At 45.8% G+C, this 25,996-nt stretch overlaps 2 protein-coding genes across 4 annotated transcripts in view; both read right to left on the bottom strand.

Annotated features, from left to right (window-relative positions):
• The window catches only part of MTF1 (metal regulatory transcription factor 1), a 45,885-nt gene extending 26,105 nt beyond the window's left edge, over positions 1–19,780 (bottom strand). Inside the window, exons 1-2 of one of the 3 annotated variants that reach the window (XM_030324135.2) lie at positions 19,678–19,780; positions 17,561–18,019 (exon numbers count right to left, since the gene is read on the bottom strand). In XM_030324135.2, the coding sequence (XP_030179995.1) occupies positions 17,561–17,968 (408 nt within the window). In that variant the 5' untranslated portion in view covers positions 17,969–18,019; positions 19,678–19,780. Of the gene's footprint in view, positions 1–17,560; positions 18,020–18,869; positions 18,920–19,677 lie in introns of those variants that run through there. The other 2 variants (XM_030324137.1, XM_030324136.1) reach the window with 2 other exon arrangements.
• Positions 19,781–20,837: 1,057 nt separating this feature from the next.
• The window catches only part of INPP5B (inositol polyphosphate-5-phosphatase B), a 48,441-nt gene continuing 43,282 nt past the window's right edge, over positions 20,838–25,996 (bottom strand). Inside the window, 4 exon segments of the mRNA XM_030324134.1 lie at positions 20,838–21,670; positions 21,928–22,039; positions 23,342–23,469; positions 23,849–23,933. Of these exon segments, the coding sequence (XP_030179994.1) occupies positions 21,555–21,670; positions 21,928–22,039; positions 23,342–23,469; positions 23,849–23,933 (441 nt within the window). The 3' untranslated portion in view covers positions 20,838–21,554.

The following is a 25,996-nucleotide window of genomic DNA, read 5'->3' on the forward strand; positions in this document are numbered from 1 at the left end:
GTGGGCCTCCACTGTTACAGTTACCTATACTGAAACACCACTTTGGCTCTGTCTTAAGGCTTGATTAAACACCCTGCCCTATGGCACCCCACCCTGACTGGAACCGGCCAACGTTAAAGTGAGTCTGAAATATCCTAATATTGATATACTCAGTCATCCAGCATTATTTCCCCAGCGTGATTTCCAGTCTATGAAATGAAAATACTGTACCATGGAGTTCTTGGAGTATTTGCTGGTATGACATTTCTCAAAATGCCAGCCTCTCGGTTTCACTTTCACCACCAAGCTTCTAGAAAGGGTGGCACACATGTGAGCCTCCCTCTCCCTCGGTGCCCACATGTTCCTTTTAAGAACTTGGCAACTCAGCAAGCTGGTTTCACTGCAGGACATTCTCTTGCACTTCCTGGTGGTCAAACCCTTCCATCCTTTTCCATTTTCCTTCATTTACTTGCAAAACTATCTCATCAGTGATGCCCTCCCCTCCTAAAAACTTATCCTCCACAACACAGCAATTCCTTGGGGCTCTCTTTATCTTCTTCTCCGGGGCACTCCTTTGATAAATAGGTTTATTCTGGCACTTATCTCCCATCTCCCAGACCCTCCCATACCTGCCCCAGTTCAGGGGAAGCAGCATGAGACGTGGCTGGGGGAGGAGTAATTTCTGGCACTTATGTTCGGGACCTTTCGAGTCATTTCGTTACTCTGAGCCTCAGTTTTTCATTCCTCAAATGCGAGTATTAATGCCTGCCTTGCCTGTCTCACAGTGCTTTGGCGAGGAGCGAAATGAGATCGGACGTTTGTGAAAACACATTGTAAATGATCTGATGCCACACACACCAGGGTGCTAGCATTGTCTGCTCTTCAGCTTTCATGAACGTCTTCATCCGTTGACTCCGATCCTTCTCCCAAGCCTCAGTCCACATCTCCAACAACACGCTAGTAATTCATTCCACAGTTACTGAACTACCAGGTCCCAGGCAACAAGCCGGATGCCACAGACAAACAAGTGAACAAGACAAAGATCTCTGCTTTGAAGGAGTGCCGATTTTAAGGAGGTAGACGTGCACAAATGTTTATACACTGTGCTGAGTCTGACAACAGATACGTGCCCAAGGTGCCTGGGGAATACAAAAAGGGGAAACCTAACCCCTCTTGGAAAGACTGTAAACAGTCAAGGCTCAGAAGCTGAGGTACTCTCTCTGAATTGAAGTGTTTGTCATTTGCCTGTTTGTTTTAGGGATACACTGAAAAGGTGTTTCTCAGATAAACCAGGAAGAGAAGGGCATTCCAGAAAGAGGTGACACCTTGGGAACTGCAGGGAAATAGGAGTGCTGGTACAGTGAACCACAAACACACTCGCAGTACGTATGAGGCTGGAAGGAGAAAGATCTAGAAAAATAAGGTGAGGCCTCCTTAGTCAAACTGTGGAGTAGAGGAACAGGACAAAGGGGACTCACCAACAGGTTTCAACCAAGGGAGCAACAAATGAGATCTGCAGTTTAGGAGAGATCCTTCTGGTAGCCTAGTGGAGGATGGGCTGGAAGGGTAAGAGAACAGAAGAAGGGGTAGAGGCTAGGAGAAGAGGGACAATAGTCCAGGAGAGAGATGAGAAAAACCTGAACAGCAAGCAAGAGTGGACAATGTGAGAGATGAATTTCAGAGAAATTAAAGCAGGAGGAATGACTGGCCGCAGTGGCAACTGGGGAGCAGAAGGGGTTAGGGAGAGATAAAGCCTCGGTCAAGAGTGTGGCCTGGGTGACTAAACAGATGGGCACACCACCAACCTGGGGCTGGATGGGGATGGAGGAGAGATGATGAGTTGGCTTTGAGGTGCTACCAGGACTTCCAGGTAGAAACGTCTAGTGGACAGTCAGACATACAGGCTGGAAACTGAAAGGAATGCCTATGGCAGGAGTCCCTGGTACACGTAGCTGACTTTACCTGCATACCAAAGCAGGCCCGGTTCAAGCACAGCTCTGCCACTTACTGTGTAACCTTGAGAAAATTTGTTAAGTACACTAAGCCTCATTTTCCTTATTTACAATATGGAGGAAAGAAAACCTATCTTTTTAGGATTGTTGTAAGGATCAGGAATAATCTGCATAATTCATTTAAATATAGTGAATGGCATAGAGTGAGTATACAATAGTAGCTCTTGTAAGAGGACAAAGGCTAGAGGCTCAGAAAGTCACCAATGTTTAAGGTGCTTGTAAAAGAAGTGAAGCCACTGCTGGGCGAGTAGAGGAATGGGCTGGGGAAACAGGGAGACACAAAGGAGAATGATGGCACAGAAGGTAAGAGAAAAAGGATCTCGACGGGGTGTCTGGGTGGCTCAGATGGTTGAGTGTCTGACTCTTGAGTTCGGCTCAGGTCATGATCACAGGGTCATGGAATCAAACCCTGCGTGGGGCTCTGCACTGAGTGTGGAACCTGCTTGAGATTCTTGCTCTCCCTCTCTCTCTGCTTCTCTGCCCTGCTCATGCTCTCTCTCTCTAAAAAATTAAAAAAGAAAAATTAAGAAAAAAAAAGAAGGGCGCCAGGGTGGCTCAGTTAGTTAAGCATCCGACTTCAGCCCAGGTCACCATCTCATCGTTTGTGAGTTTGAGCCCCACATCGGGCTCTGTGCTGACAGCTCAAGCCTGGAGGCTGCTTCGGATTCTGTGTTTCCCTCTCTCTCTGCCCCTCCCCTTCTTGCACTCTCTCTCTCTCTCTCTCAAAAATGAATAAAACTTTAAAATTAAAAAAAAAAAAAAACAAAGAAAAAGAAAAAGGATCTCAAGGAAGAATGATCAAAACCTGAAATGTCTTGAGAAAACAAGATAGGTCTGAGGAAACTCCTAGATCCAGCAGCTAGGAATCACTAGTTACTTAACAAGGCTAAGTTTTAATGAACTGCTAGGGCCCAAAGCCTGGGTCAAGGTGAATGAACCAAAGATGAAGTGGAGGCAGAGATGAGAGATGGACAGCAGGAGCCAGAGCGGACTTCTGAGTTGAAGATTTTTTCTTAAAAGTAGGGCAGGTCCTGAGCATATTTGGAAGGAGAAAGATCTTGGAAAAAAGAGAAGCTGAGAATCTAAGAGGAATATAAAGAACGGGATCGTTAAAAGCCTGGTGGAGGGAAAAGCCTCAGGTGGGAAGAGGGACAGGCAGTTTCAGAGCGGAGGGACTGAGGTAAGGGCGGGTGTGACTCAAGGATGGACAAGGTTTCCACAAAGGGCCGGATGGTTTTAGGCTTTGTGGGCCACGCGGACTCTATTACAACCCCTCACCTCTGCCGCCGTTAGGTGAAAGTAACCATAGACAATATCTAAATGGACAAGCCAGCTTGTGCTCCAGAAAAACTTTTTTTATGGACAGTGGAATTTGAATTTCGTATCATTTCACTATGTAATACTATTCTTTTCATTAAAAAAAAAAATCATTTAGGGGCGCCTGGGTGGCGCAGCCGGTTAAGCGTCGGACATCAGCCAGGTCACGATCTCACGGTCCGTGAGTTCGAGCCCCGCGTCAGGCTCTGGGCTGATGGCTCAGAGCCTGGAGCCTGTTTCCGATTCTGTGTCTCCCTCTCTCTCTGCCCCTCCCCCGTTCATGCTCTGTCTCTCTCTGTCCCAAAAATAAATAAACGTTGAAAAAAAAAATTTTTTTTTAAAAATCATTTAAAAATATAAAAACCATGGCACAAAAAACAGACACTCAGATCAATGGAACAGAATAGAGAACCCAGAAATGGACCCACAAACATATTGCCAACTAATCTTTGACAAAGCAGAAAAGAATATCCAGTGGAATAAAGACAGTCTCTTCAGCAAGTGGGGCTGGGAAAACAGGACAGTGGCATGCAGAAAAATGAACCTGGACCACTTTCTTACACCATACACAAAAATAAACTCAAAATGGATGAAAAGACCCAAACATAAGACAGGAAGCCATCAAAATCCTCGAGGAGAAAGCAGGCAAAAACCTCTTTGACCTTGGCTGCAGCAACTTTTTACTCAACATGTCTCCAGAGGCAAAGGAAACAAAAGCAAAAATGAACTGTTGGGACCTCATCAAAATAAAAAGCTTCTGCACAGTGAAGGAAACAATCAGCAAAACTAAAAGGCAAGAGACAGAATGGGAGAAGATATCTGCATATCAGATAAAGGTTTAGTATCCAAAGTCTATAAAGAACTTATCAAACTCAACATCCAAAAAACAAATAATCCAGTGAAGAAATGGGCAAAAGACATAAGTAGACACTTCTCCAAAGAAGACATCCAGATGGCCAACCAACACATGAAAAATGCTCAACATCACTCATCATCAGGGAAATACAAACCAAAACCACAATGAGATACCACCTCACACCTGTCAGAATGATTAACATTAACAACTCAGGCAACAACAGACATTGGCGAGGATGTGGAGAGGATCTCTTTTGCACTGCTGGTGGGAATGCAAACTGGTGCAGCCACTCTGGAAAACAGGATGGAGGTTCCCCCCAAAATTAAAAATAGAACTACCCTACACCCACCAATTGCACTACTAGGTATTAATTCAAGGGATACAGGTGTGCTGTTTCGAAGGGGCACATGCACCCCCATGTTTATAGCAGCACTATCAACAAAGCCAAAGTATGGAAAGAGCCCAAATGTCCATCGATGGATGAATGGATAAAGAAGATGTGGTGTATATATATACAATGCAGTATCACTCAGCAATCAAAAAGAATGAAATCTTATCATTTGCAACTACATAGATGGAACTAGAGGGTATTATGCTAAGCGAAATTAGTCAGAGAAAGACAAATATCATGGGACTTCACTCATATGAGGACAGAGAAAGACAAATATATGACTTCACTCATATGAAGACTTTAAGATACAAAACAGATGAACTTAAGGGAAGGGAAGCAAAAATAGTATAAAAACAGGGAGGGGGACAAAACAGAAGAGACTCTTAAATATGGAGAACAAAGGTTACTGGAGGGGTCATGGGAGGGGGATGGGCTAAATGGGTAAGGGGCATTAAGAAATAAACTCCTAAAATCATTGCTGCACTGTATGCTAACTTGGATGTAAATTTAAAAAATAAAGAATAAAAAATATAAATAAATAATAAAAGAAATAAAAATATAAAAACCATTCTACAAAAACAGGCATCTGGATGGATTTGGCCCATGGGCCACTGTTTGCCAAACCCTAAAGCCTGTGGGTGCAGGGGTGGGAGGAGCCCTGACTCCTCCAGTCTCCTTCTCATTCCTTCTCTCATCTGCCCAACCCCCAACAATCTTGCACAAGTCTTTAGCAAGTGCTCTCCCACGTATTATTCGTTCCTCACCTTCCCCCTGACGTGCAGGAGGTGCTCTGTAAACATCCATGGAACTGAATTATTGGGCTGGGCATTATCATGTCTCAGTGCCTAGTAGGTCTGAAGCCACTCATTGCCAGATTTGTTCTAAAGCAGTGTTCTCCACATGCCATCTCTATGCTCAGATGTTAAGGTCCCTTTGCCTGATATTCAAAGTCCCCCTCCCCCTCCCGCCTCCCCTCCCCCTCCCGCCTCCCCCTCCCCCTCCCCCCCCCCCCCCCCCCCCCGTAGGTCCCCTTCTGCCTTTGACCACATTACTCCAGAACCGGTCCAACAGTAGGTTCCATCTAGGCCTACAGCAACAGGACCCCTTCCTCAATCACCACACTGAATTCCCACTCGCCTGCCTCTGCCTCTCCTTCCTCTCTGTTGGAAACGTCTGGTTCCTTCTCTCCTTTTCTAAGTCTCTCTCTTCCTTCCATTCAAGCCTCACTACTTTCAAGGCCTGCCACGATCACCCCACGTGTGAGTGACAGTGCCCTTCTCTGATCCAATAATATTTAACTATACTACTCATTCGGCACCGAGCCCATGCTGTTAATGATCCTCTCACACATATATCCTGACTTCCCATCAAGACTGAAAACCTCTTTGGTTCTGCCAGGTAGAGATTTCAAAACAGTCACCGACCAGGAAGTGAGAAGCAGGACTATGGCTGCCACAATGAAGGAGCAGCGTGTCTCAACCAGGGCGCTTCAACAATGGTGAGCGATAAGGATAGGCTCTCATTCTTAAGATGCGACAGCAGTTGAGAACTTTGTAAGTAGCAGCGCCATCAATAATTAACTACCGCTCCCCGTCTCCTTGCCCTACCAACCCCTATTCCCATCCAGGTTTTTTACTTGGCCAGTGCAAGCTTCCATTAAAAGTTTCTTCCTCAAGGAATGGTTTTATAGCAATACCTCTTTAGTTGGTAGGCATGGCAGTAGCTGGAAAACACGAGGCACTAAATAAGTATTTGTTGAGTTCAGTAAATGAGTGGCTACTCTCCTGGTGGACTGTAGGATCCATGAGAGCAGGGCCCATGTCTGTCTCTGGTCACAGCCTCTGTGGCTAGCCTTGTGGATGAGCGGCACTACATTCACGTTTGTTGAAGGAAGGAAGGAAGGAGGGAGGGAGTAAACAAACAAACAAAACCAGCAGGACTTAATGTAGAGGAAAGTAGTGACAAAGGTGACGAGTAACAAAGGAAGGATGGTCAACTGGGTCAAATGCAGCAGAGATGACTTTCATTAAAGCCTTTCTTGGAGGGGCGCCTGGGTGGCTCAGTCAGTGGTTAAGCGACTCTTGATTTTGGCTCAGGTCACGATCTCACAGGTCATGAAATTGAGCCCCACATCGGGCTCTGCACAAAACTGCACAGAGCCTGCTTGGGATTCTCTCTCTCCTGTCCCTCCCCTGCTCATGTGTTTTCTATCTCTTGCTCTCTGAAAACAAATAAATAAACTTAAAAAAAAATTCCTTGGATATGGCCAACTTGCCAGGTCGTAAGTGCCCCGGCAAGATTAGCTTCACTGGAGGAGTAGAAGAGAAACCAAAATGTTACACTCTTGAGAAGTCTGGGAAAGGCAAGCAACAGAAGACAATGAATGTAACTACTCTTTCAAGGAACTTGACTGCGAAGACAGAGACGGGAGAGAAAGCTGGGAGAGGACTAGGACTGGGGAAGACATTTGTGTCTCAAGGTGGGACAGCCAGGTGGACTGCCAAGGCAAATGCCTGCTCCCTAATAATACACTGAAGAAACGAGCCCTCTCTCACCCCATCAGAAGGCAGGCAGTAAATGGAAGTCATTACCCTGTGTCTTTCAGAATCGTTTTAAAATGGCACCAAGTTTCACAAAAGGGAAAGCTAAACCTCCTCAAACTGGATCAGAACAGGAAGTTGCAAAAAACACGTAAGTTCTCAGGGTTACAGAGAAGAGGTATTGCAACATGTGGTACATTTAAATACAAGTAAGGTTTATCACGCCTGCATGCTTTCAAAAAATTATGTTGCAGGGCTTATATTGTCCAAGGTGCTAGGAATATAGAAAAGATAGTCCCTGCTCTCAAGGAGCTCAACGTCAAGAGGAGACTCAAACAGGGGCACCTGGGTGGCTCAGTCCGTTAAGTGGCTGACTCGATTTCAGCTCTCGTAGTGATCTCACGGTTCGTAAGATCGAGCCTCGCATCAGGCTCTGCACTGGTAGTGCAGAGCCTGCTTGGGAGTCTCTCCCTCTCTCGGTGAGCCTACCATGTGCCCCCTCCCTGCTCACGCTCTCTCTCAAAATAAATAAACAAACATTAAAAAAAAAAAGAGAGAGAGAATCAAACAAATAGATCAGAATGGCATGAGAAGTTGTGCTGATAATGGATGTGAGAATAGAAATACAGAGAAAAAGCATCTAACTTAGACTTGGAGACCATTGAGAAAGGATTCTCAAGCTGAATTTAAAGAACTTGAGGGAGAGGTGACACATAATTCATTCGCCTCTTGAAATTAACTAGCATTATCTATAATACGAACATAAAGTCACTAACAATTCCACTGATAATAAAGAATGCGTTTCTCTAAAAGAGCTGAAGAACTGACTCATTTTAACTTTCGTGTGAGGCCTCTGACACTTGTTCATTCCTAAGGTAATGAGCACAGAGCGGGCACACGGTAGGCTCACTGAGGATGGGGTCCAATACTATCAAAAGCAAGAAGCATGAGCTTTCAGAGAACTGATGTTGGTTTACAAGGTGTTTTGAATAGTTCTAGAATAGAGAAATGTTTAACAAAGACGATTGCCTGGTTAAGTCAACAGAAGTCAGAGAAGGAAAGGAAAATGAGATAAGCAAACAACGAGAAAATTAAACACTGGACTCCAGAAGACAAAAGCCTAAATTTCAGAAAAGGGGGCGCCTGGATGACTCAGTCAGTTAAGCCTCTGACTCTTAAGTGAGCCTCTGACTTTCGGCTCAGGTCGTGATCTCACAGTTCGTGGAAGTGAGCCCCATGTTGGGCTCTGTGCTGAGCATGGAGCCTGCTTGGGATTCTCTCTCCCTCTCTCTCCCTCTCTCTCCCTCTCCCTCTCTCCCTCCCTCCCTCTCTCGGACTCTCCCCAACTCAAACGTGTGCTAGCGCACGCGCTCTCTCGCTCTCTCTCTCTCTCAAGGTACATAAATAAATATTTAAAATTTTTTTTCAGCAGGGGCGCCTGGGTGGCTCAGTCGGTTAAGCAGCCGACTTCGGCTCAGGTCATGATCTCGCGGTCCGTGAGTTCGAGCCCCGCGTCGGGCTCTGTGCTGACAGCTGAGCCTGGGGCCTGTTTCAGATTCTGTGTCTCCCTCTCTCTCTGACCCTCCCCTGTTCATGCTCTGTCTCTCTCTGTCTCAAAAATAAATAAACGTTAACAAAAAAAATTTTTTTTTTAATTTTTTTTCAGCAAAGAAAAAAGACTGGGTTTCTGCCAGAGGAAAAAGAAATGAGGGACCAAGGGAACTAGATTCTACACTCTTTACCAGCCCCATGTTCAATGAGGAAAGGGAGTCTCTGGCCCTGAGCACCTAGTGCCTAAACATTCTCACAAACCAATGACTGGCCTGGCCAGTCCTCCTCAACATGAGGGACTTCCCACCCTTCTCCCCAATACCAGCTCTGTTCCCAGACCGGCACCGATCTCATTTCTTCTACCCCACAATGCGTAACCACAGTGCTCAACGTAGAAATGCAAGAGCTCTGACTGCCCCCATTTCTTCATCGGGCCTCCCACTGCCCACTAACCAGAGCTGAATTCACACAGCGGTTCCCACACCTCAGCCTTTTACCCTTGCAGAACTAACGCTGCCCTGCTGCTCCTCGATGCTCAGCCCTTTCCACGGCTAATGGGCCTCGGTGGCTGAGTCTCCCCCATGTCTTTACAAAGGTGGTGCGTTTGTTAGAAAAGCACAGGCTTTGGCATCCAGAAAGCCCTTAGTTCAAACCTCATTCCTACCACCTGCCAGTTGTGTTTTTAAGCCGTTTTTTTTTTTCCATCTGTAAAATGAGGGCTAAAAGTACCTAGCTTATAAACTGTGATAAAGATCAAATACAAAACTATGTGGAAGCCCCTAACACAGTGACTAGTACACAGCAGGCACTCAGCGGTTGCTAGGCATCTTACCCTCCCAACACCACCAGCGTAATCGGAGCCCTTATTCCTTGGCTAGAAGACCCCTTGGTTCATAAAGTACGTTAAGTCACGGGGATGCAGGATACAGTATGGTGACTAAAGTTAATGGTACCATATTGTATATTTGAAAGCTGCCAAGAGGGAGCTTAAAAGTTCTCATAAGAAAAGAAACTGCAGGGGTGCCTGGGTGGCTCAGTCGGTTAAGCGGCCGACTTCGGCTCAGGTCATGATTTCGCAGTTCGTGAGTTCGAGCCCTGCGTCGGGCTCTGTGCTGACAGCTGAGCCTGGAGCCTGTTTCAGATTCTGTGTCTCCCTCTCTCTGACCCTCCCCTGTTCATGCTCTGTCTCTCTCTGTCTCAAAAATAACTAAATATTAAAAAAAAATTTTTTTTAAAAAAGAAAAGAAACTGCAACTATGTGTGGTGACCGATGTTAACTTGATTTATTGTGATGATCACTTCACAATGTATACAAATACTGACTCATTATGTTGTACATCTGAAATTAATATAATGTTAGATGTCAATTATAGCTCAATAAAAAGGGTGTTTTTTATTTTATTTTTAAAGTATTTTTATTATTTTTATTTTTTAAATGTTACTTTATTTTGAGAAAGAGAGAAAGAGGGCATGAGCAGGGGAGGGGCAGAGAGAGAGGGAAAGAGAGAATCTCAAGCAGGCTCTGTGCTGCCAGCACAGAGTCCAATGCGGGATTCAAACCCACGAATCATGAAATCATGACCTGAGCCAAAATCAAAAGTTGGAAAGTTAAGTGACTGAGCCACCCAGGCACCCAAAAAAGGGTGTTTGAATTTTTTTTTTTAATGTTCATTTATTTTTGGGAGAGAGAGAGAGAGAGAGAGAGACAGAGCATGAGCAGGGGAGGGCAGAGAGAGGGAGACACAGAATCCGACACAGGCTCCAGGCTCCGAGCTGTCAGCACAGAGCCTGACGTGGGGCTCGAACTCACAGACCGCGAGATCATGACCTGAGCTGAAGTCGGATGCTGAACCGACTGAGCCACCCAGGTGCCCCAAAAGGGTGGTTTTTTTTTGTTTGTTTGTTTGTTTTTTTTTTTTAATGAGCCCTCAGCTTTGCCTGGTGCTCCAAATGCCCACCAAGGAAGTAACTTTCAGTGGCCGGGTGGCTAAGGAAGTCAAAGGGAACAGACTACCAGTGATGAGGGCTGGTGTTCACAGAGTTCCGCAGTAGGGCTAAAAACATGTTCTCCTGATCATAAACAGTGGTTCACATTCCACAGTGATATTAATACAACAGTTCAGTGAATTAGGGGTTATGGGACTTCTGTAGGCTGTCCTGGAACCCAACCACAATTCATAACCTTGGTTCTTGTTTTTTTTTTTTTAATTTTCTTTTTTATGTTTATTCATTTTTGAAAGACAGAGAGAGACAGAGCACAAGCAGGGGTGGAGTGGAGAGAGAGGGGGACACAGAATCCGAAGCAGGCTCCAGGCTCTGAGCTGTCAGCACAGAGTCCGACGCGGGGCTCAAACTCACAAACTGCGAGATCATGACCTGAGCCGAAGTCGGATGCTCAACCGACTGAGCCACCCAGGCGCCCCTCATAACCTTGTTTTTAGGAACCAAAGAGTTCCTAACAGAGGCCATTTCAACCTCTTCATAAACTGGAGATTACCTCCGCACCTCCTTCAAAAACTGCGTGGGCCTACAAGGGACAGAAAGTAAATGAGCGTTCACTGAACGACCACACTGTGCTAGATGTTTTATGCACATACTGTTGTATATTTATGTATGAATAAATCTCATTTAATCTTCACAAAATGCAATGAGATATTTTTATTTCAATTTTACAAAAGAGGAAACAGAGCAGCTCGCCCAAGGCCACACAGAATAAAGCAGAACAAAGATGGAACTCTGGGTCTAAATTATCCCTTTGCACTTCACAGAAGAAACAATTTTAAGAAACAGGCTTGATTTAAATAAGAGAAAAACATTAAAATGTGGGTTCTTTTTCCAATGTCCTACAATAGCAAAATGTTAGCAATATCCAATAGGTACAGCTTATATAAAATGTGAATCTGAGACCTGTTATTTCTGCAGCACCATGCTGTAAAACCAGTATGTACACAAAACCACCTCTGTCCCTTTTCCAGGCCAGCGGGCTTCAGTGACAGAAATGCCGATGGCCGCGAGGAGGTGTGTAACACACACGCAGGCGTGCAGGGAAGCACGCATAAATGGCTTCTCCTGGTGGTAAACGGAAAATGCTTCTTGCCCTGGCTTCTACAAATCCCGCACACACAGCTTCCAGCAGTCTCACTGCTGGAGTCCAAGCCCTCCAGGGCAGGGATTATTTCTTTGACCTTCCTGATACCTGACAAAAGTAGATAATAAGTAAAAGCTTGTGGAAAGAGTGAGTGGATCCTGAACGCCAGAATGTCAAGTCCTAGCTCTGAATGGCAATTCTGTGGGAGTTCAGAAGGGAGCCTGGGAAGACATGTAATCACAGAATGCAAAGGCTAAAAAGCAAGTAGTTCCCCTCTGGGAGAGTCAGCAACATCCACATTTGTCAGAGTGGATCATTCCACTGCCTGAGGGGTTCATAACGAGGAATGAGATTGGAACTAGGTCTCCCAAAGTAAAGGACATATTGCAAAACACTAGAATCAAATTTTCCCCCTTATTCTTTTTTTTTTAAGTTTATTTATTTATTTTGAGATACACAGAGAGAGCACAAGTGGGGGAGGGACACAGAGAGAGGGAGAGGGAGAGGGAGGGAGGGAGGGAGAGGGAGAGAGAGAGAGAGAGAGAGAGAGAGAGAGAGAGAGAATCCCATGCAGCCTCTGCGCTGCCAGCTGCACAGAGCCCGATGTGGGGCTTGAACTCACATGACCTGAGCCGAAACCAAGAGTCGGACGCTCAACTGACTGAGCCACCCAGGTGCCCCTCTTTTTTTTTAATTTATTTATTTTGAGAGAGAAAGAAAGTGCACACATGTGAGCAGGGGAAAAGCAGAAGGAGAGGGAGAGAATCCCAAGCAGGCCCCATGCTGTCAGCACAGAGCCCGACATGGGCCTCCGTCTCAGGAACCGTGAGATCATGGCCTGAGCCGAAATCAACAGTTGGACACTTAACTTACTGAGGCACCCAGGTGCCCCTCCCTTTATTCTTATATTTAAAATTTGCCACACTAAGAAAAAAGCCAAAACTCCTCTTGCAGTGTCACTGACTAATATAGCAAGCAGCCTAATTCACAAAGCATCTCTGAAACTGTGCTTCTTGGTAGAAAAAAAAAGATACTCTTTTCCAATCGATGTACCAGAATATTTTGGTGCGCCATGAAGGACACATATGGTATAGGATTTCCCGGCTTTCTTGACTTCTTAGCCAATTACTCAGCAGCAAAGCGGCAAGGTCACTTAGCCCCAGGAGGTACATTAACGTTCACCAGTGTGGTTCGTACGGAGGTAGATGAACAGGTGACAAGACGGTCCTGGCAGGTTCTCAGGAAGACACAGATGCAAGAAAGTTTGGGAAACCACGGACTACATGAACCCAGCTGCTCAGAAACCCAAAAGAGAAAGGCACGAAAGGAACAACTTTTTAGAATGCTCATCTTGTGTAGAATGACATATTTTGATTGGAGATTTCTCAAAGCTACCATACTTGCTGGCAGTAAGACAGCAAGTATGAAAATAAGATACATGAAATTAGAGTCAGAATGGCCAGTGGCCCCGTGGAAGAAGACAGCATCTGTAGCCAGGTTCTGGCTGGTTTATTTTTACGCAAGACAAGCACTTAGGAAAAAAGTGAAGTAACAGGTAAGCCAACTACACACTACAGGAAACAATGGAACAATCAGGGGTGAACAGGAAAATCAGGCTAAAATCTGACTCAGAAAATAAGCTGCTTGCGAGGCCAAGAAGACTAACTAGTTATCAAATGATGTGATTTCTCAAGAGTAATACCTGTACATGGAGACGAAGGAAGAAAAAGCCCAAGTGTAAAAAAAAAAAAAAAAAAAAAAGGGAAAAGAGGGAATACAGAAATCACGAAAAGTGTTATCAAATAGTCATAAACATTGGCCTCTCAGACCATTTAAATGAATTTCAGTGTCCTCCCCACCCCAATTATTGTTAAAGAAAAAGCAAAGTAAAATGGTGTTTCAGGAAGTCAAGTCCCCTGAAGGCCTGCTCAATAAGCAACATTTTCAAAGACTAAAAGCCATTGATGCTTCTCCCTCACATCAACTGATTTTTTAAAATTTCTAGAATCTTCCCATGTAGGCTTCATGGACAGAATGGAAAGATATGGTGGGATAAAAGTACAGTGAGCTAAATCCACAGTAGACTGAACAAGGTGCTCACAGTACTCTTGACCTTATCTACTCAACAAGACCTGAAGACATGAATAGTCAACCAGGCTGCCAGTACAGTCCCCACCTTATAATGGTTCCACTTTCCAATGGTGAGAAAACCACATGCATCCAGGAGAAACTGTACTTCAAATTGTGAATTTGGATCTTTTCCCGGGCTAGTGATATGAGGTAGGGTACTTTCATGTGACTCTGGGCAGCAGCAGGGAGCCACAGCTCCCAGTCAGCCCTGAGATTACAAGGGTAAACAACCGATATACTTCCAGCCATTCTGTGCCCATACAACCATTCTGTTTGTCACTTTCAGTACAGTATTCAATCAATTACATGAGTTGGTCAACACGTCATGATAAAATTGGCTTTGAGATGATTCTGCCCAACTGTAGGTTAATGTAAGGGCTCTGAACACGTTTAAGACACGCTAGACTAAGCTACGAGATCGTAGGTTAGGTGTTTTCGATGCACTATTTTCAACTTAGAATGGGTTTATCGGGACATAACCGCACCATAAGTCAAGGAAGACCTGTAGTGGGAAAGTGACAGCTCATATAAGTGATTGCATAATCATTCCTGCCCTACCATCTCCTCCTTTTCTGTCTAGATCAGCATTTCCCAAAATGGGTTCCACAAAATACTGACCTTGGAAATAAGACCTGAAAATGGTTTCCCAAGTTCACAACATTTGCAGAATTCTGCATTTCCTTCCTCCGTAGTTATGAGCACATCAACAATTCAGAGAAATTCCATAATAAACAAACCTCTGTCTTGATTCAACTTAATGTTTCCCAAACATTTGTGCTCGAAGCGCTTTCACATAGTAATCATTAACTGGGGATGGCCTGCAGTTTAGGCTCTAAGCCATGTTCAAGTTTTCTGTGCTAAAGAAATGATTCACCCCCCCCCCACCCCCACCCCTTGAGTTGCTACTACCTCATCACTCTTCTTCCTCCAACTACCATAGTAAAAAAACCCTAAACCAACTTGACACTTCCTTCCTCCGGTTTCCTCACCACCCACTCACTTCTCCATCACTGGAAGCTGGCCTCGGCCCCCAGTGCTCTACCGAAAAACTTCTCGTGGTGTGATCAATGGCACAGATACAGAACCAGTGGCTTCTCTTGGGTCCCCCAACCCCTCTGCAGGGTCACACAGAATAGTTCTGTTTCTTGACACTCTTCCCTCGCCTTCCACAACACCGTTTTCCACCCATCTCTTTGACTATGTGATCTCTGGTTCCTCTTTCTCTTTTTAACCTTCACATTCTCTGGCCAACTCTTAAACTCCTGTCTTAAGTAAACTGCCCACGCTTTGACCTACTGCCCATTTGTGAATCCTGAGCCATTTCCTTGACTTCAGATCTGCATTTCCAAAGGGCTTCTCAACTTGTTTGATTCACTTTTCCTCAAAGACTAAACATTCACTATACTCCAAACAAACTCATCAGTTTCCCCACCAAACTTTCTCCTCTTCCGGACTTCTTGATTCCTCTGATGGGACTCACCATTCCCGGAAGGTGAGGGGAGCAGCAGAGTCTGACGCTTTCTCCTCAGCCTGACATAGCATGCTGAACAGGCCTCTGTTAAAGCACCTATCACGGTGCACTCTAACTACTTGCTTCCTAGTCCTGAAGCTCCATCAATCATCCGTGGGGTCCCTGAACTAAGACAGAGAAGAACCCAACATACTTAGAAAAATGGATGAATCCTTTGAATCATACGCAATTCATTCTTCAAACACAAGACCATTACCCTTCATCAGACTCAAACAAAACCCCAAATCTAAGCTACAACCCCTCCTAACTGGGAAATCAAGCTACCACTGCTACCAGAGCAATATTTCTAAAATGCTACTCTAACCATATGAATCCTTGGCTCAGACACCTTCAATGGTTCCCCACTATTTCCCCAATACAGTCCAAAGCCCTCAGCATGTTATCACCACCTTCCATGTCTGGATCTCTGCTACCTGTCCATCCTTCTTTTCAACTATTCCCTAAGCTCCCTATGTTCTCATCCAGGGGTTGGCAAACTCCAGCCAGCGGGTAAAATCTAGCCGACTGGCTGTTTTGCAAAGAAAGTTTTATTGGAAAACAGCCAATAAACATTTTGGCCCAGATAATTCTTTGTTGCAGGGGGCTGTCCTGTATATTACAGAATGTCTAACAGGATCTTTGGCCTCTACCCACTGGACTGCAGCAGCACTTCCCCAGTATGACAACCAAAATGTCTCCAGACATTGCTAAATGTCTTCCGAGGAGCAAAACTGCCCCCAGTTAAGAATCACTATTCTAGAGGTTTCCAAGTACAAGCCGACAGCTTGTCATTGCTAATAAAATACAGCCTATACAGCAATTACAGTACAGTGTCCAGATTAAAAGATAAGGGTCACACACTATTCAGTGCTGGCTGCCTCACACTTGTGAGATTGTGCTCAGTTATGAATTTTTAAGAAGACGTCGGATAACTGGAATTCACACAATCCAAGGTGACCAGACTGATGAGAAATCAGGGGAAAATGTCAAAGAGGACTATTTAAGTAAATCGAGGTGTTTAGCCTGTACAAGAGAAGATAAAGAGACATCCATGATGTTCAAAGAAATCCATGATCTGTCCTGGGAGAGGAAGGTTGAACCTGCTGTTGCGCAGGAAGGCGGAATTAGAACCAGTGAGCGGCAGCTCCAGGAAGGCAGGTTTTTTGGCTCTATACAAGTAGAAGCTTTCTAACAATCAGAGCTGGCCAATAAATGGATTAGGCTGAGCAGGGAAACACTGAGCTCTCGTCATTCTGCAAGTGTTCAAGCAGACACCAGATGAACTAATGTCAGAGATGCTGTAGAGAAATGCCTGCGTGAGGTAGGAGGGAGGACAAGACGGTTGGTTTCTCTATGGTTGCTTCCAGCTCTGAGATTCTACGGCTAGTCATGGGAAAGCCATATGGCATGAATAATAAAATTCTCCCATTTCAAGGCCTTAATTACAGCCTAAGAGAAAAAATATTTTGCTAAGCGATTTATCCCATGTCTGTTTGGTAACAGTTTACATTTAGTCCCTGACGCTGCAATTACCAGTGATCTGTTTTTTTCTAATTGACCTGTAATCAGTTCCTAGATAATGTCTATCGTTACCTTTAACCCATATCATTCTGCTGATGATCACTACCAGTACAATTTGCACAATGCTTTACGGTTTTCCAACCATTGTGACATACATTACCTTACTCACAGTAGCTAAGTATGAGCACGAAAACTTATTTTAGATCACCTGCTCTCGTTTACTGTCTCTTGCCTGAATTTCTTACAAGAGAAAGCGAGGCTTTGTTAATCATCAAATATTCACTACAAAAATAAAGCATATTTCAGCAGATACTCATCTCTCAAACAAATCATTTACACACCCCAGAGATAAGCCAAATTTAGTTATTTCAGCCTCAGAAACATGGACTTACCTCAATGAAATTTCTATTTGATTTTACGATGTGGGCAAGAAAAGGTGAAAAATTATAAATTAGCTTTCTCAAATTTCAATATGGCTATACAAACCAAAAGTTCCAGAAAGCAGTCACAACAAAATATGAAGCATTATGTGTTGCGGACAAGCAAAGCCATTGTAGGTCCTCATTCCAGGGACTCCTTTATTCCCCAGCTAAAACGGCCAATGCGAGTTGTGTAAGGATTTTTCTCCAAAGCAAACCTGGGCCCTCACCCACTGCTTTACTTACTTCTTTACGTTTCGTTTCTGGACATTCCGACTGCAGAGTGAGAGTTGCACCTTCGATATTTCTTGGCATGGGCGTGGAACCAGGGTTTATTGTTAAATGAATCTGATCTGGTGAGATAATGTGTTGCACATAACCCTGGGACATTGCTTCATGATCTATTAGGTGAAAGCCCTCTTCACCCCCTACTAGAAAAGGCAAGTGTTCTCCACACTGTCCATCATCATCTTCATCCTCCAAAGTGCCAGGGTCCTGCTCAATAAGAACAGTTGTCCTATCATAAACAGTTCCAGATGAGGAAGGCACCAGTCCGTTTTTATCCACAAACCTGAGCATCTTGTCATCGGGGGTCAGCTCATCTTCCTCTGCCTCAAAGTAGATGATGTTGTCGTCCGGACTGTGTTCCCCCATGGTTCAATCGTGCTCAGCCCAATTGTGAGAAATGGAAAGGTAATGACCTATCTGCAAGAGGACAAAGCCAGAGTTAGAGCCATACCCTGGGACCTCCTTGGCAACCACAGGGCACATTTTTCCTCTCACTTGAAGAAGAGGCCAAAGTAAATGAAAATCATCTTCCTTGGGAATCATATTTTTTAAAATTTAACTTTGAAACCATCAAGTCATTTTAAAGGAAAAGCAATGCCTTACACACACACACACACACACACACACACACACACACACACCCAACTGAAGAAATAAGTAGTTCTTAAGACCTTCCAAACATGCCTTACTGCCAAACTTAAAGGGGAGAAGAGGACAAACTGCCTCAAGGCTGAGTTATTACACATCCTAAAGTAAGAAAACCCCATTCAGATATGCCCCAGATTAGACCACGAGGCAGTGTAGTCCATTGTGGAAGTGGAACTTTGGAGGCAGGGTCACCTACCCACAAATTCCAGCTTTGCCACTTAGTACCTGGGTAACTTTTCTGTGCTCCATCTTTCTTATGGATAAGGTGGGACTGGTAATCCCCGTTCTCTCAGAGTTGTTACACAGAGTAAAAGAGATAATGTTCATTAAAGCACAATGTCTGGTAATAGTAGGGAAAGCAAGTGTGAATTCATTCCCTCCTTCCTAAAACAGATGTTTCAGCTTCTGGGTAGATGGTCTGATCCCTAGTCAGGCATATCCAAAGAAGACCATTATACCTATTTATCTCCTAAAACAATGTGGTGTCCACTAGACCCATGCTTGTATAGTGTGCTCTCTGCGGCGAGAGAATGGTGAGTCTTATTTTTGTTTCTACTCTCCCTAGCACAATACGATGACACTAGGAGTTCAGGAGATGTCAGTTAAATGAATGAAAGACCTGCAGATATACTCTCTTGGGAAGACATCCTCTCTTCGAAAGATATGTTCTCACAGGAAGGATACCAAATTTGAAATCTTTTCTGTTCTGGATTAGTTCTTCTTCCTTTAGCTGCAAACACACCGGTTCTACAAATCTGGGTTTGGCAGGCAGAACGAAATTTAAAAATAATCAGCACATCACTTTTCGTTTTCAGTCTGGCTTTACACTTTATCTCTCTCCTCTGTCCTGGGTTAGAAAGTGAACCTTTACGGAGTGGGGCGGCTAGACAGAGAGGTAGTTACCAGAGACAGGCCAAGGGATTGGATCCGGGAGGAACCGGCCCGACCCCTTGCTCTGGCTTACGCAACCCGGGTAGATGCACATTTCGCTGCATCGGAGGAGAGATAAGAGCACCGGCGGCCCCTCAGGGCTTCCCCGGCACCATCAGCAGCTAAGCGGAGACCCAACTGTCCGGAACAAACAAGACCAGGAGGCTTGAGGGTGGCACACGAGTAGTACAAACGGAGCACCCTTGAGAGAAGGCTGGGAAAAGGAACCTGACTGGGACAGCCCCCAGCCAGGGCTACACGGAAAAATCCGAAGACAGGCTGGGGGGCTCCAAGCCGGGAGAAGAGAGGCAGGGTCCGGGTCTCCATGGAAACAGGCAAGGGGGGCTGGATACCCATCCCCATGGAAACGGAGGAGGGGTGGGGTCCCTATGGTGACCAGAGTGGGGTCTCTGCTGGGAAATGCCTCAGGAGGGAGCCTAAGTCCCGCGCCCCCCGGGAAGCCCCGAGCCCAGGCCGCGTCTAGTTTCGCCTTTTACCTCCGCGGCTCCCGGCAACGGCGGCAGCGGCAGCTTCTCCCCTCCCCAGCGGCACCATGATTGCCCCCACCTTCCCCAAACGTCACTTCCGCTTCCGCTTTCCGGAGGAAGGAGGAGATACCGGCCCCGCCTCTCTCTGGCGCTTCTGGTTGGTTTAGGCGGTGTGGGGGCTGAGCTCGGGCCTCCAATTGGCGAGCAGGAGGGGCGGGGCGGGGCGCGGTGGAGGCGCCGCGGGACAGTAAGTTTGCCCCGCGCTGAGAAGCGCCGGCCGTGTCCGCAGCCGGCCGGGAGTCGGGGCGTCTGTTCTGTGGCACCACACGCAAGGAAAAGGGGTCGAACCCCTCAACCACTAGTCGAAAGCAGCCTCAGCCCGGCTTACGCTGACCGCCCTCACCCTCGCAGCCACAACTCCTACGGGAAGGACCACAGTCGGCCATCCGAGTTTTAGCTGGGACCCGCAAGGGGAGCCTGCAAGGCTGTGACATTCCCAGCTTACCCTCATCACCAAAGTTAGTATAGTAGCTGGGACCAGGAAAGGAAGATCGGATCCAAATGGCAGAACCAGGGAGTACTCCAAGCGCAGCCAAAGGACGGCGCCGCCTCTTCCCCTCGCGCGCGTACAAGACGCTCCACTCCCTTCCTCACGACAGCCCAGGCCGTCGGTCCCAACTTTTCGCCCTGCAGACTGCCGGCTTCTACTGGACTCCCGCCCGGGCCAGTCAGCGCCACCTACTGGCCATTCCCTCTCTTTGACCGTTCACAGTCATCCTGTTGGCCTGCATCTTGGTCACATTTTACACAGCCAGGGAGTCTAGGCGTTCAAGTGCCCAAGAAGCGATTTTGCGTGTACCTTCGTTATTCTGTCTCTTCAAAATGCGTTAAATCTGTTAGAACCTCCCGGGAAGTCACTGCCTGTTTTCCCCATAAGCTACTTCTCTAGAATATTCAGGGTGGGACAACTCCCGGAGACTACATCAGGGTCAAGGGGTTCTGGCCATGCCTGTACATCCGTTGCTTGAAAACTATGAGTAGTGATCGTCACCCACCAGATTGGTCAGGGGCCAAAGAAATAGATGCCTGGCCCCTGACCAGCTGCCGAAATGCTTAAGCCACAAAAAGTCCAACTGCCCTCTCTTAAGAGAGAAAAACATACAAACAACCACTGTTAAAAATACATTTATCATTAAAATATATTACACATATGAGAAAGGGGATGCATTATATACAGTTTAGAGGATTTGCTGACCCAGAAAATCCCGTTTCACCACAACACCAATTTCTTCAGTATTTTCATTTTCAAGCCACTGTATTGCCCTCAGAGGCTGAGTGCCAGCCCCAGAGCTGTTGAGCCACATCTGAGTAGGAAGGGGGGTAGGCTTTGTATATACATATACACATGCGCTTAGAGAACTGGAAGCATCTGGGGTGGCTGCGACCTGTTTACCCAGCAGATCCCATTTGCATTCTTGCTGTCCAATTCATTCTCCCTTCAGGACCCCAAAGTTTGTTCAAATATCTGATCATGGGGAGCTCGGCCCAGGCTACAGGGAAGGCACTGACAATGCCCTGGAGGCAGGCTGGCTGAGTGAGCACAAGAAGTATAGTTATTTAAACATCTTTAAAATTTTTAAAAATAGATCTGTGTTAAATAACTAAAGCTGAACACTGACTGTCAGTTTTATTGTGGTGGATTCCCCCCAGGTCTTCACGACTCACAGTACCAATGAGTGTGACAGCCACGGGGGGGGGGGGGGGGTCTGGGCTCAGGAAAACAGGCAGCTGCCGCTTTTGCTTCCAAGAACCCTCATATCTTCTTGATCTGAAACAGGTGGGGCTGGTAATTGGCTGCCTCAAATAAAATAGGAGAGGAGATAGGCTCAGGGTGAGTTGCAGAGGAACTGGTGAATAAATTCTTGAGCCTTCTTCTTCTCTGCCATGTCAAGCTTTTGGTGACCAGCTGGGTTTCGAAGCAGTAAGCTGCCAAATATGCTAGCTGCATGAAAAACACAGAAAACAAAACAATTCAGCAAAAGAAGCACTACTTCTTCCTGTGTTGTTGAGTTGGGAGGAGTGCCCCAAAGCGTTATTTTCTGCTTGAAAAACAAAAGCTGCATGAGGGTGAACTGTGCCCAGAGCTGGAGATTTTAGTTCCACGGCAGTGGTCTTGGGACCTCCCTCAAGTACATTTCTGCTAATGAGTCTCGGTTCGCAGAGACTCACACAGGTTCGCACAGACACTTGGCTGCTTACCTAGAATATTCTCATCCAAATGATTTTTTGCTGATTTTTTCAGTAATTCTCGCAAAAACGCCATCAAGTAGTTGAAGACATTTTGGTGGAATGTGGGGAGGGTAGAAATGACCTGAAAGAGGGAGAATTGGGATTTGTCTTTTCAGTCAGTCAGTCATCTGTTAGGCATCTGCTATATTCCAGCAACTGAGTGCACGATCCCAGGACATTAGTAAGGCTATGCAAAGAAAGTCCTGATCACTTAGCACTCTGCACAAGAGTCAAAAGAGAAGCACAGATCAAGCACCGTGTGAATTTAGAGGTCAATATTCTAGGGGCGCCTGGGTGGCTCAGTCGGTTAAGCATCCGACTTTGGCTCGAGTCATGATCTCGCAGTCTGTGAGTTTGAGCCCCACATCGGGCTCTGTGCTCTCAGCTCAGAGCCTGGAGCTTGCTTCAGATTCTGTGTCTCCATCTCTCTCTGCCCCTCCCCTACTCGTGCTCTGTCTCTCTCTGTCTCAAAAATAAATAAAAACATTACAAAAAATTTAGGGGTCAATATTCTAACTATGTGCTCTCAAAAGATGTAGGGGAATGGAAGACATTTTCAGCTGGGTCTTAAAGACGAGACTGGGCTTGCAGAGGTAAGGATTAGGGCAAAAGAAAGTGTAAAAAAGGCAAGAGAAGGAAAACAGTGAGATAAGGAGAGAGAACAAACCAAGAAGTCAATTTTAGCAGGAGCACCACTGTTTGAACAGGCGCTAAGCCGAGAGCGGTCGATCAGGACAGAATTCAATGCGTATTCCAGCCATTGGCACATCATCGTTATCAGTCGGGAAGCTCGCACAAGAAATATTCCAAAAGAGATTCTGGTTCGGTGGATGTGGGGTGAGGCTCTGGAACCCATATTATTAGCAAGTTTTCTAGATTATTCTGCCATGGCATGTTACATGTGTGAACCACTAGGCCAGATCATGAAGTCTTGAGTATTTGTTTAAGAAAATCATTAACTGGCAATGGAGAGCCATGTGTGGTTTTTGACCAACAGTGACATAACAAGAGCTTTAGAGCACATGGTCTGAGGGCCGTATACAAAACAAATCGGCAGAGGGACAGACTGAATTCAGGGCTCAACCAAGGTGCGTACATGAGAACAGAAGATGACGGGTGACAGATCAAGGGAACTGGGCATGTGGGAGGTGAGCGGAGGACGACTCAGAAATGACTCAGGTTTCTGGGTTGAGTCACTGGAATTAAGGGTGAAGCCACTAAAAGAAAAGTGGACATGAAAGGAAGAACAGGTTTGGGAAGGAAAGCTCTGGAGCTGAGTTACTAGGACACTGTGTCTGAGGGACTGCGCCCACTTTGTTCCCTCAGGCCCCATGAGGCCTGGGGCTGCAACACGTGTGTGCTGATGCTTAACGCTTCCCCTCACCTGTTTACTTGCTGTGTAGCTGCCAGAACACTCCAAGCAGTTATGGTAGGCGCTGTAGCAGATGACAGGCTCTGGCAGGCTCTCCAGGAAAAGCAGCAGGGCTTCAGCCACAGAATGATTGTTGGCGGCTTTTGGCCCATCGTTAAGGAAAAGGCGATGCTGTGCCATGGTTAGGAAAAGGCCCAGGAAGGAGCACAGGCCAGAAGTGCAGCCTGCCCAGTCAGGCTCTCCACTCAGAGTTAGGATGCCAGCCTGACACAGTGAAGGGGGCCAAGCTCTTTGTCAGCTTAGCTGGGCCTTCATGAGTTCCTGCTATATCAGTTGCTTAAAGTGGTAAAGTCTTCTCTATGCAAACTTTAAGAAAAATATGATAGCTGAGGACACAAGATCAGATTTTGAGCCTTAAGATACTGTTCTTTCTTCTCTCACCTCTTAATCGTAGTCACACAAACACACACACATACACACACACACGCATGCACGCACACATGAGTGCCTGAAGGATACAGAGGGCATCAATCATTCCAGTATCCAAACAGTCCCTGATATGCTCAAATTCTGACCTCAGGCCTGGCTGCTGAAACAGATCTTCCTGCAAAAGGAAAGAAAGTCACAGGATCATTATATTCTCAGAAAATCGGCCGTGATTTCCGGACCTAGAAATATGATCACCAGCAAGGTGTAAAAAGGGAGTGAGCGGTGTAGCGAGGCCTTTGAATCACCCTGGTAAACACCCTGATAAATTTAGGGCTGATGTGGTTAATTCATCTTTCAGGCCTTCCCAAGCATGCTCCCATGACAGGTCTTTAACGTGATAAAACATCTATTATAAAACTATAGGGCGCACGTGGGTGGTTCAGGTGGTTAAGTGTCCGGCTCTTGATTTCGGCTCAGGTCACGATCTCATGATTCGTGAGATCGAGCCTCACGTTGGGCTCTGCCCTGACAGCATGGAGCCTGCTTGAGATTTCTCTCTCCCCCTCTCTCTGCTCCTCTCCTGCTCATGCTCTTTCTCTCTCAAAATAAATAAACATTAAAAGAAAAGAACACAACACTATAGGTATGGCATACTATACACAATGATAAGGGAAAACTTTAAAAGTAGCTATGTTTCCTGCAGTGTTACAGAGGGATTAACCAGAAAAAGAAAAACGTGAAGAAAATATATCATTTATAAGATGGAGAAAGTTAAAAAGGCACCCCCCTTGGGAATGCAGGCTGGTGTAGCCACTCTGGAAAACAGGATGGAGGTTCCTCAAGAAATTAAAAATAGAACTACCCTACAACCCAGCAATTGCACTACTAGGTATTTACTGAAGGGATACAGGTGTGCTGTTTCAAAGGGACACATGCACCCCCATGATTATAGCAGCACTATCAACAATAGCCGAAGTATGGAAAGAGACCAAATGTCCATCGATGGATGAATGGATAAAGAAGATGTGGTGTATATATACAATGGAGTATTACTCAGCAATCAAAAAGAATGAAATCTTGCCATTTGCAACTACGTGGATGGAACTGGAGGGTATTATGCTAAGTGAAATTAGTCAGAGAAAGACAAATATCATATGACTTCACTCATATGAGGACTTTAAGACACAGAACAGATGAACATAAGGGAAGGGAAACAAAAATAATACAAAAACGGGGGGGGGACAAAGCATAAGAGACTCATAAATATGGAGAACAAACAGAGGGTTACTGGAGGGGGTGTGGGAGGGGGGATAGGCTAAATGGGTAAGGGGCATTAAGGAATCTACTGCTGAAATCATTACTGCACTATATGTTAACTAATTTAGATGTAAATTTAAAAAAATGAAATTAAAAAAAGAAAAAGGCACCTCCTTGCCTTGTGAAAACAAGATTATGGCAATAAAGGTATTTCCATGAGTCCTAGCATGCTTTATAATCATTTTACTAAATGACTTAATGCCATATAACTGAATAATAATATTCTATGTATTGCTCAAAAGTTACACTTGAACAGAGCTCTACAGAGAAGGTAGATTAGCACAATACTTAAGAATGTGATTTCTGGGGGCTCCTGGGTGGCTCAGTTGGTTAAGCATCCAACTTGGGCTCAGGTCATGATCTCACAGTTCGTGGTTTAAGCCCTACATCGGGCTCTATACTGTCAGTGCAAAGTTGGCTTTGGATCCTCTCTCCCCCTCTCTCTTGCCCCTCTCCCTCTGCCATGTTCATGGTCGGTCTCTCTCTCTCTCTCTCAAAAATAAATAAAAATAGGGGCACCCGGGTGGCTCAGTTGGTTAAGCGGCCGACTTCAGCTCAGGTCATGATCTCGCAGTCTGTGGGTTTGAGCCCTGCGTCAAGCTCTGTGTTGACAGATCAGAGCCTGGAGCCTGCTTCCAATTCTGTCTCCCTTTCTCTCTGCCCCTCCTTGTTCTCTGTCTCTGTCTCTCTCTCTCAAAAATAATAAACATCAGGGGCGCCTGGGTGGCGCAGTCGGTTGAGCGTCCGACTTCAGCCAGGTCACGATCTCGCCGTCTGTGAGTTCGAGCCCCGCGTCAGGCTCTGGGCTGATGGCTCGGAGCCTGGAGCCTGTTTCCGATTCTGTGTCTCCCTCTCTCTCTGCCCCTCCCCCGTTCATGCTCTGTCTCTCTCTGTCCCAAAAATAAATAAAAACGTTGAAAA

The sequence above is a fragment of the Lynx canadensis genome, chromosome C1, assembly GCF_007474595.2.
Source record: "Lynx canadensis isolate LIC74 chromosome C1, mLynCan4.pri.v2, whole genome shotgun sequence".
Taxonomy (NCBI): Eukaryota; Metazoa; Chordata; class Mammalia; order Carnivora; family Felidae; genus Lynx; species Lynx canadensis.